The sequence below is a fragment of the Vicia villosa genome, linkage group LG4, assembly GCF_029867415.1.
Source record: "Vicia villosa cultivar HV-30 ecotype Madison, WI linkage group LG4, Vvil1.0, whole genome shotgun sequence".
NCBI classification, from domain to species: domain Eukaryota; kingdom Viridiplantae; phylum Streptophyta; class Magnoliopsida; order Fabales; family Fabaceae; genus Vicia; species Vicia villosa.
Genome location: NC_081183.1, coordinates 133,109,443 through 133,120,192, shown reverse-complemented (window position 1 = coordinate 133,120,192; position 10,750 = coordinate 133,109,443). Strand labels below are relative to the sequence as shown.

The 10,750-nt window shown below is 36.1% G+C and overlaps 1 protein-coding gene across 2 annotated transcripts in view; it reads left to right on the top strand.

Moving 5' to 3' along the window:
* LOC131595239 (uncharacterized) overlaps positions 1 to 9,733 on the top strand; it is a 37,494-nt gene extending 27,761 nt beyond the window's left edge. For both annotated transcript variants that reach the window (XM_058867543.1, XM_058867542.1), the window contains 2 exons: positions 7,573 to 7,749; positions 8,250 to 9,733. In XM_058867543.1, the coding sequence (XP_058723526.1) occupies positions 7,573 to 7,749; positions 8,250 to 8,378 (306 nt within the window). In that variant the 3' untranslated portion in view covers positions 8,379 to 9,733. The remainder of the gene's footprint in view (positions 1 to 7,572; positions 7,750 to 8,249) is intronic.
* The last annotated feature ends 1,017 nt before the right edge of the window (positions 9,734 to 10,750 follow it).

Here is a 10,750-nt window from a genome sequence, read left to right as displayed (position 1 = left end):
ATTTGGAAAGTGATTTATGATAAAAAATGAAGGTTTGCGTCTTGTATGATATGATGAATAAAAGAACAACTCTTTTGCTAAAAGTGGCATGATTCAGATATTAGAATAAGAATTCTATGTAAAAGTACGTCTGAATGGGAATGAGAATTAAAGAGTGTTGGAGGGAGACATGGATTATTTTGGTGGAAATGGAAAGGAAAGATGTCATTACATAGTGGTTTGTGGCCCTAAACAGTCTAATGGAAAAGGAGAATTTATTCAGCACACATACTGATATTTGAAATGATTATTATTCAATAATTTTTTAGTCTTTATTCATGTCGAATTACTGATCTCTCCATTGAGGATCAGAATGGCGTTTTAACTACTTTTTAATTATATGATGCATCTTCTGTTTGTTAGTTCTAAAAATAGGGGTTTGTCAATGCTGCAATGTTGATAGGACTAAAAATTGAGTTAACACAATGACTCTGTCAAATGATTTTGTGTTCTAAACAACGATTAGTTGATGATCGTATGATCTAACCCTTGGAATTGTTCTGTGTAAACTGCTGCAGATTTTTACTTTTTTAGATTGTGCTTGGCATATACGTAGACAGAACATAATAGAATGTTTTGTTTTGTTCTCTTTGATCCATACCTCACACCAATCCCTTTAGTGGAATTAAAACGTAGCACTTTTAAACTTCATTTCCCATTCTATTTTAAAGTATAAAAGATAAAAAAAATAGATGTTCCAGCCTTGTTTAACACTTATCAAATGCTACCTTAATGTTCCATTGGTTAAACCACATTTATGCTGGAAATGGCTTGTGCAACTTCTGAAAATGAATTGGTAGGGTTTTATGGATGCTGATTGCTTTTTGTGTTTCTGTTAAAGGTTGAACTTCTGAAAAGAAAAGTGTTTCTTTGTCGGATACGGAAGCGACATTGGAAACATATTATCTATGCATGCAGTTATTCAGGGAGAGAAAACAAGAAAGGCATATGCTGCTTTGCTTCGGAGGCATAAAGCAGCTGTTATTATACAGAAGCAGATAAAAGCAGTGTTTTTAAGAAACAAAGTTCGGACTGTTAAAGATGCTGCAATTTTAATACAATCAGGTTAGAGTTTATATTTTGTAGATGCCATGATTCATAACACCATTGTTTATTTATTTTGGATGCTTGAATTTGAGCTTACAACTATGATGCTAACACAATAAGAGCATCAGATACAATACACATTTGACACCATGATATGCTGTTACTTGAAAAATACAGGATATGGTTGAAGTACATATATAAGTAAATACAATAATTCACAAAATATGATGAAAATATTATTGCACTGGCCAAGAATAGTGATGAAAGTTGAATATAGGTGAAGAAATGTGATATAAATTGCATCTGTGTAATTAACATATATAAATGAGAAAATGGGGATTACTAGCTTAATGAATGAAGCAGTGACATAAATTGCATTTGTTGCCACTAACGAGCAAGAGTATCAACACTGAACATAAAGTATGCATGTGAGATGTGAGTAGTAATGGAGAATATGAGTCAGAAGTGTCAATGGCATGTCGGGAGTGTATCGACAGTGTACCCGGATTTTTTTATTTACTTCAAAAATTTGATCTGTCATATTGCATCAAAGTATGCTGACAAGATATCGGAGCATATTAGAGAGTATCATCAAGTACGATACGAGAAGAAAAATGAACTATAGTATTAATGCATATTGGGGTCCCAAAAATTAGACACCTTTTTTTTTTTCCAAAAAATAATAATTGATCTTATTTGTGACTTCTTTTTAAACTGCGACACTACACTTGTGATTAAGTTCAATGGAGTCCTGTCTGGTGTCCGAGCTAGCAATCTTAATTTTGTTTTGATAATTTTTTTATTTGAGTGTTTGGGAAGACGCCAAAATGCCTTATTGGCGGCATTCTGAATCGCACAAGTATAGGAACCAATTAGTTATCTGCTTAACTTTGCAGTATTGCTTGGGCTATAACTTATAAGTTGGTTTACAGTTTAACGAAACTTGAATCAGGAACGAGATTTATGACTTTTTTGTTTAAGAAATGAAATTCACTTTACCGTGGATTCACCGAGATGGAAATGGAGATATGGGTGCCTTGTGGGAAATGTGTTGAGTGTTGTGGGGACGAAATAACGTTAACCGATGACTTTTTGTTTAAGAAATGAAATTCACTTTACCGTGAATGTCTCGAGATGGAAATGGAGATATGGGTGCCTTGTGGGAAACGTGAAATTCACTTTATCGTGAATGTCCCATGATGGAAATGGAGATATGGGTGCCTTGTGGGAAACGTGAAATTCACTTTATCGTGAATGTCCCATGATGGAAATGGAGATATGGATGCCTTGTGGGAAACGTGAAATTCAATTTACCGTGATTGTCCCGAGATGGAAATGGATATATGGATGCCTTGTGGGAAACGTGAAATTCACTTTACCGTGAATGTCCCGAGATGGAAATGGAGATATGGATGCCTTGTGAGAAACGTGAAATTCACTTTAATGTGTGTTTGTCCTGAGATGGAAATGGAGATATGGATGCCCTTTGGGAAACGTGAAATTCACTTTACCATGATTTTCCCGAGATGGAAATGGAGATATGGATGCCTTGTGGGAAACGTGAAATTCACTTTACCATGAATAACCCGAGATGGAAATGGAGATATGGATGCCTTGTGGGAAATGTATTGAGTGTTGTGGGAACGAAATAAAGTTAACCGATGACTTTTTGTTTAAGAAATGAAATTCACTTTACCGTGAACGTCTCGATATTGAAATGGAGATATTTATGCCTTGTGGGAAATGTGTTGAGTACTGTGGGGACAAAATAAAGTTAACCGATGACTTTTTGTTTAAGAAATGAAATTCACTTTACCGTGAATGTCCCAAGATGGAAATGGAAATATGGATGCCTTGTGGGAAATGTGTTGAGTGCCGTGGGGACGAAATAAAGTTAACCGATGACTTTTTGTGTAAGAAATGAAATTCACTTTATTGTGAATGTCCCGAGATGGAAATGCAGATATGGATGCCTTGTGGGAAATGTGTTTAGTGCTGTGGGGACGAAATAAAGTTAAACGATGACTTTTTGTTTAAGAAATGAAATTAACTTTACCGTGAATGTCCCGAAATGGAAATGGAGATATGGAAGCCTTGTGGGAATTGTGTTGAGTGCTGTGGGGACGAAATAAAGTTAACCGTTGACTTTTTCTTTAAAAATTGTAATTCACTTTGGAAATGGAGATATGGATGCCTTTTGTGGGAAAGGTTTTGAGTGCCGTGGGGTCGAAATAAAGGTGACTAATGAAAATTCCTATAAAAGCGGTGGTAGTTTTTTAGTTTGAGGATAGGATTTGGAAAATAATTTATGGTAAACGAAAGTTTGCACCTTGTATGATGCATAAAATTACAAATCTATTGCTGAAAGGTGCATGATTCAGATATTGGAATAAGAAAATTACAAATCTATTACTGAAAGTGGCATGATTCGAATATTGGAATAAGAATTCTATAAAAAAGTACGTCAGAATAAGAATCAAAGACCGTTGGATGGAGACATGGATTATTTATGTGAAAATGAAAAGGAAAGATGTCATTACATAGTGGTCTGTGGCCCTGGACATAGTCAAATGGTAAAGGAGGATCTAGTCAGCAAAGATACTGATATTTGCCAAATTATTATTCAATAATTTTTTAGTCTTTATTCATGTCAAAATACTATCTTTCCATTCTGTCGGTATATTCCATAGGTTATTTCTTAATACATCTTTAGGATGGATTGCTGATTACATTTTAGAATGCTACCTTAGCGTTTCCTTGGGTAAATCACACTTATGTTGGAAATGGCTTGTGCAACCTTCAATGGTGTTTATTTCCCATATTGTTGGCCATCAAGTGTAATCAGTATTGTCGATGGCAGATGGCTGAGCCAAAACCCGGCATACCGGCCACTTTGCAGGGTCGTTATAGCGGATAATGGCGGAAAAACGTGCAATATGACTGATTTTACCATTGTGGTGAGCCTGCAAACCGCCATGTATATCCACCAAAGAGGCCATGGCCCCTCTATGTGCTATTTGATAACACTGGGTGGAGTCTACTAATTAGAGCTATAACCATCCATGGTTGTCAATTTTTGTATCATATTACTTTATAATAGTAGGTATCAAACTTGAGTTAACTCAAAAAGTTGCTTTTGTAGTAGACTTGGATAGACGCGCATAGAGTCCCCAGTATGAGTACCAATTGTACAATACAATGTTAGTAGCAGTGTTTTTTAAAAACCCTAAGATAAGAGCAACAGTTGAATGATATGTGACTGCAGTAGTAACCTAGTTATAGCACGACTCCATAGATGCATTTAGAATCTCAATGTGAACTTATCTATTAACAAGGGGACACAATGTGAACTTATCTATTAACAAGGGGAACGTTATGTCGAGTCTCAACGTTGCAGCTTTTGCAAGTCTGCAATGAATCAATGCGCCAACAAGGTGAGTGATCCTAACTCTGATGAGCTGATTCCAGCTTTGACGAGGAGACCCAGTCCCACGCAGTGTTATCAAACAACGGCGTGATGGCCGCTATGGCAGACGAAAGGCTACGATGGTGCGAATAGGGGAGAGGAGGACGAAAGGCTATTATGCCGGCGATGTCGGATTCGTAAGGAACGTGTGGTGGTTTATGCAATTTGAAGGTGATGTTTTTATACCTTCACTCCAATTTGCTTCTAATATGTTATGTTCTTTCTCTTCATCCTTTATGCGATAATCTGCGACATCGATTTACCAATTATTTTGATATTTGTAACCGATGATATGCTATCAACAATATCCATATCCGGTGTTTCACTGATTTTTCAGATCTGCGACATTGATTTACCAATTGTGAATTTTGATTTGAGAATTTAATTTGCATTTGTGTGATTTGTTAGATTGGTGATTTTTTATTTTTGTACGTGCGATTTTTGGTTTCAAATGTGTTTCAATTCATGTGTTACTTGAACCACTCTTATTTGTTTGTTTGTTTTTGTTGTAGATATATATTGTTGATATGGGCATTTGATGTTACAACCGATATTCTGAAGCTTACAATCCAACCGTCGATGATCGTTATGATGTAAATGTTGTTGATTCAGGCATTTTATGTAGTTTACAGGCCAGGGGAATTTATGTTACTGTCCACATTCCTTAGTGTTGTTAATGAAGAGTTTTTTGACACACTTTCTTCTAATATTCTGCAGATGCGATACGATCAACTTAGAAGCATTGCTGGTCGTATACATATTGTGGTTGGAGGGAGGTTCAAGGGGAAAGGCTGCAGTCCGCGTTTAGTATTCTACTAGACATATTGTGAAGGATATTGAGCATGTGCAGTAACTGTTCATTTATTTCGTCGCAGACGGAGTTAAGTCGGTCTATCGAACGAGCTGCCAAGATGAGGTACACATGGAAAATAAATAATCAGGTACACATGGAATATCTATTATGAAAAGCTTATGACCTTGGCAGTAGTTTCTAGTTTCTTGAAATATTATTCCAAACTAGAGAGACGGGAAACTCGATGATATCTTAAGATGTTCTACATTCTTAAGTTCCATGATTTGGTAAGTGATATCACAATTTACATTTGCTCCCTGTTGGAATACTATGATATGTGATTATAAATTTTATCATCTCTATATGCAGTACCGATATTTCAGATTATCAAGTGTAGTAGAAACAAATGATAGTTGTACATGCGATATTGTTTTTGTTTTTTAGAATTAAAATTTACTCTTCGTGAAACAAATGATTATACTTTAGCCTCTTCTTAATATGACTTACCAGGGATTTTTGATTTTGGTAGATTTCAAGGCATCAGAAGCAGTGAAAATATTTTATTTGGGTAGGGAGCTTGAAGATCCCATATCACTTGTTGCACAGAATGTTCAGCCAAACTCCTTGTTACATCTTGTCCGTACAAAGATACATTTATGGCCTAGGGCAAAAAGAGTTCCTGGTGAGGACAAGTCGTTGCGTCCTCCGGGAGCATTCAAGAAAAAATCTGATCTGTCTGTAAAAGATGGACATGTGTTTCTTATGGAGTGAGTGACTTAAAACTTTTGGTCTGCTACTTTGTATGTGTGCTCTTTGTTGGACCACAATTATTTTCTATTTTGCATACTTCAACGTGAAAATTCTATTTTGAAGGTTGGGAACGACCATTTATGTTACTATTGTCAAAGATATAATGCCATAGTTTGTTCTCTTCTGATTAACAAGCTCCTTCTCCATAAAGCCTTCACAAGCAGTTAGCAATGCTTTTTTTCCCCTTTCTATGTGTCTGATGCTTAACCTTCTCCATAAAGAAAAAACTTAAAAAATAGATGTTCCAGCCATTTATAACACTTATCAAATGCTACTTTAGCGTTCCCTTCGATAAATCACACTTATGTTGGAAATGGCTTGTGCAACCTTGAATAGTGTTTATTTCCCCACATTGTTGGCCATCAAGTGGAATCAATGTTGTTGATGGCAGATGGCGGTCCATGGCGGAGCCAAAATCTCGGCATACCGGCCACTTTGCGGCGCCGTTATAGCAGATTATGGCAGAAAAGCCTGCAATGTCTGGCCGATGTTTACCATTGCGGTGAGACTACAAAATGCCATGTATATCCACCATAGCGGCCATGGCGCCGCTATTTGCTATTTAATAACACTGGGTGGAATCTACTGCTTAGAGCTATAGTCATCCATGGTTGTCAATTTCTGTATCATATTACTTTGCAATAGTAGGTATCAAAGTTGAGTTAACTCAAAAAATTGCTTTTGTAATAGACTTGGATAGACGAGCATAGTCTTCAGTATGAGTACAATTTGTACAATACAATGGCAGTGGCAGTGTTTTTTTTTAAAGACTCTAAGATAAGAACAACAGTTGAATGATATGTGGTTGAGGTATAGCCTAGTTATAGCACTTGACTCCGTAGATGCATTTAGCATCTCAATGTGAACTCATCTATAAACAAGGGAACTTTGTTGTGTCGAGTCTCAACCTTGCAGCTTTTGCAATTCTGCAATGAATCAATGCGCCAGCAAGGTGAGTGATCCTAACTCTGATGAGCTGATTCGAGCTTTGACGAGGAGACCCAGTCCCACCCAGTGTTATCAAACAGCGGCGTGATGGCCGCTATGGCAGATATACATGGCTGTTTTCGGGTTCTCCACAATGGTATATAACATCCGATATTGTGGGTTTTTCCGTCATAATCCGATATAACGGCGCTGCAAAGCGGCCGGTACGACGGGATTTTGCCTCTCTGCCATCGGCAATACGTCCCACCATCATTCACTCTTCTAGAATTTTCTTTCCCATGTTTTAGTCCAGCCTGGAACTTTAAGTCATTTTTGTTACACTTTCACATTTCTGCCATAATAAATCATTTCAGTATTTCCTTGTTTTGATGCCAATTATCTCGATGGATGATAAATTCAAATGTGATGTTAAATGTCATGGGGATTGGGAAGGCATTGTGGTAATATTCAGGACTGTCTGATGATGCAGGTTGCTGTACTAGAGGAGCAGAAAAATGAGGCTCCAGAAATTGACGAGATTGCTGAAAAGGTAGAAGATGAATCTAATCCAGTAGAGGCCGATTCAAGTGCAGCAGAACCAACTAGCAAGAATGAGATTTTCGATGAAAAAGCTGATATAAATGACGTCCCAATGGAAGAAAGCGAGGTAATCCCTTGCTAATATCTTCACTTCTATCTGCATACCATTGTATTTTTCTAGAATTTAATAACTGCAGTTCACATTCTATACAATGCGCACATAGATAGATAGATAGAAGGGAGATGTTTTTGCAGTTGTAGTTAGGACATGTGTTAATGAGTTGGATAGAAAAATGATATGTGATAGAATATCATGGCATTGTCTGATGACTTGGGGATCATTACATTAAGACCTTAGTTTCTCTTTTACCTCTTTGTTCTTGTTTCAACTTGATAAAAATCTAGAAGAAAAACGGAATGGGCAAGTTTTAGAGTTCAAATAAGCATTGCATTACCCAATTTGAAATTTTGTAGTTTGGAATTATTATCATGTAAATAGTAACTACATGTCTCAACTTTGTCGTGTGTTACCAACTCAATTGAAGTCCACAGCATTAACTAGCAAGCTATTTGTTATAATTTCTTTTTACTGACTTTATCATGTATAATGACGACTTTATGTTTCAGCCTCAAGACAAAAATCAGGTAGTACGTCAAGATCTCAATGAGAGGTTGGATTTGAGTTTGGGTCTGACATCACATGACGAGGACAATGATTCTGATTCAAAAACTAATCAAATTACAGAAGGCCAGTAACGCAAAGTAAACTCAAGTGGCACCGAGACATGCACAGGGTTTCCTCATCATTCTAAGTGATTCAGACTATATATTGGCCTGATGGAATTGAGTTTTCACCCTGGCTAGATGGTTCACTCCCTGGCTGGTTTAGGTTGGATTATTGTGGTGGCATATGCCAGTTGTATGTTATTATTATGCAGTGTCCTTGCTGGTGTAATCAGAATATGTAATGCAAGAACATATATACATTTTCCCAATCATTGGACATAATTTTTTTCCTAGGCAAAATATTCTGGACTGCGAAATCATTTGTAGGTGAAAATCAATAACCTCACTGAGATTCTGCTATTGGTGTCTTATAGTTGTGCTCTTTGAATTATGCTTAATACTAAGAGATGCAAAAGTATGATATGGATAAATTGAGAAAAAACTTCTTTAGAGCAGAAGCAGCTCCAGGTGAGAAGGGAATTATTTCCATTTGGAAGCATAAAAGGTAATTATGTAGAAAAAAACTGCATTTTTGCACCACAGCTAGTTACTATATATTTTTGTACAACAGGTAGTTACTATATATTTCTGTACAACAGGTAGTTACTATATATTTCTGTAGCTCAGATATATTAGTCATGAGCCCTCTTTCTGTATGAGTCATTGTATGGACGATGCCCAATAGCATTTGGGGACCTTTTGCCTGCATCATTATTTGCTGGCTTGACTGCAACCTTATCCTCAAGGTTGAGATGAGGATATGTCTATCCAAAGTCATCAGCATTCGCCCATGTGATTTTGGTGTTATGAAGTCCTATCCAATGAATCAAGGGTTGGAGATCAGTATTCTCCCATGTTATTGTGGTGTTAGGAAGTCCTATCAAATAAATCAAGTGTTGGAGATCTCTGGTTGTCTTCATAGTGCGGGAGACACTACTGGATAGCAAATGTGTTATGGTGAGAATTTGTGAAGGTGGTTTGGCCATGGAAGGGGTGCAACTTAGACATGTGGAAGACTAGATAGATTTTCACATGTGTAGGAGAGCAAGTTCATAAGCAATTGTTACAATGGTGTGAAGGATTTGAAAGGGTCTGAAGATAGATTTTCACACGTGTAGGGAGAGCAAGTTCATAAGCAATTGTTACAATGGTGTGAAGGATTTGAGAAGGAAAGTTTGGTTCAGGTTTATATCTCTCTCGTGGGTATAAGATTTATGTACTATGTTTTTTTGTTTTATTAATTTGCTAAATGGAGAAGACTACTCCTACGTGACACCTTTTATTTCATGTAGTATAACTTTTTTAATCTAACTTGTTTTTTTGTTTAGTATAATTTTATATAACACATGTAATTAATCAAAACATAAGGATATGTTCTACTCTTATTAGATTTTTAATAGTATTTGTTGTTTAATTTAGTTTACTTGGTATTAGTTATTAAATTGAATTTATGCAATTTTGTTTACTAAAAATAAAAAAAATACAAAAATATGTGATTAGTTTTTCTTTATTTTATTTTTATATATGGTAAAGCACCAAAAATATTTTAATTAGTCATTTTCTTTTAGAGTTTAATATGCTTAGTTTTGTTAATTGTAATTAATATTTGTTAGTATTCATGCATTATTTTATATATCCGTGACTAACATTTTTTTGTTTTTGTGAGGTATTACCATCTTGAGACATTTGGACTATTTCGGTGGATATTTATAATTTGTATATATTATTCTTTTATGTCCGCTTTAATCTTTTATTCGGGTTTGTAATAATTCGTAGTAAGTTTCATCCCCATTTTATTACTGTACTCCCGCTCCCGGAGCCTTGTAATAGCATAGTTTAATTCTTTCCTCACATTTTTTCTAAATTATGTAACTGCTCACAGGATGTAATAGTCTAGGTTTAAATTCCTCGAACTTTTTTCTTACTATGTAACTCTCCCAAAGCCATGTAATAGCGTAAGACTTTATATTCCGCACTATAATTTCCTGGACATATTTGATTGCTAGTAATTAGGGTTTGTATGGCAAGATTAATCAATAAACGCTAGAAAACCTAATTCAAGACAAAAATATCTGAAAACAACACATTTGCACACTTGCACCTTTAGGGTAATCTCTCTTGTTGTCTTACGATTACATGATCACATCCCTCGAACGTAGGGACATCTTAGCGAAGAAGCCTACGATTAATATCATCATAGTTCCTTCGTTATAAAGATCACAGACCCTTCGAGTTGCCTACGATAAGATGTTCTTGTCCCTCGATGAGGCTACGATAAAATGATGATAGTCCCTTCGAATTGCTAAGGTATTCTTATATGTTGCCTTCCATGACCATGCGATGACCCTACGCCTGTCCCTTCATATCCAATAGATAGGATTTCCTACCAATTAATGGTATGG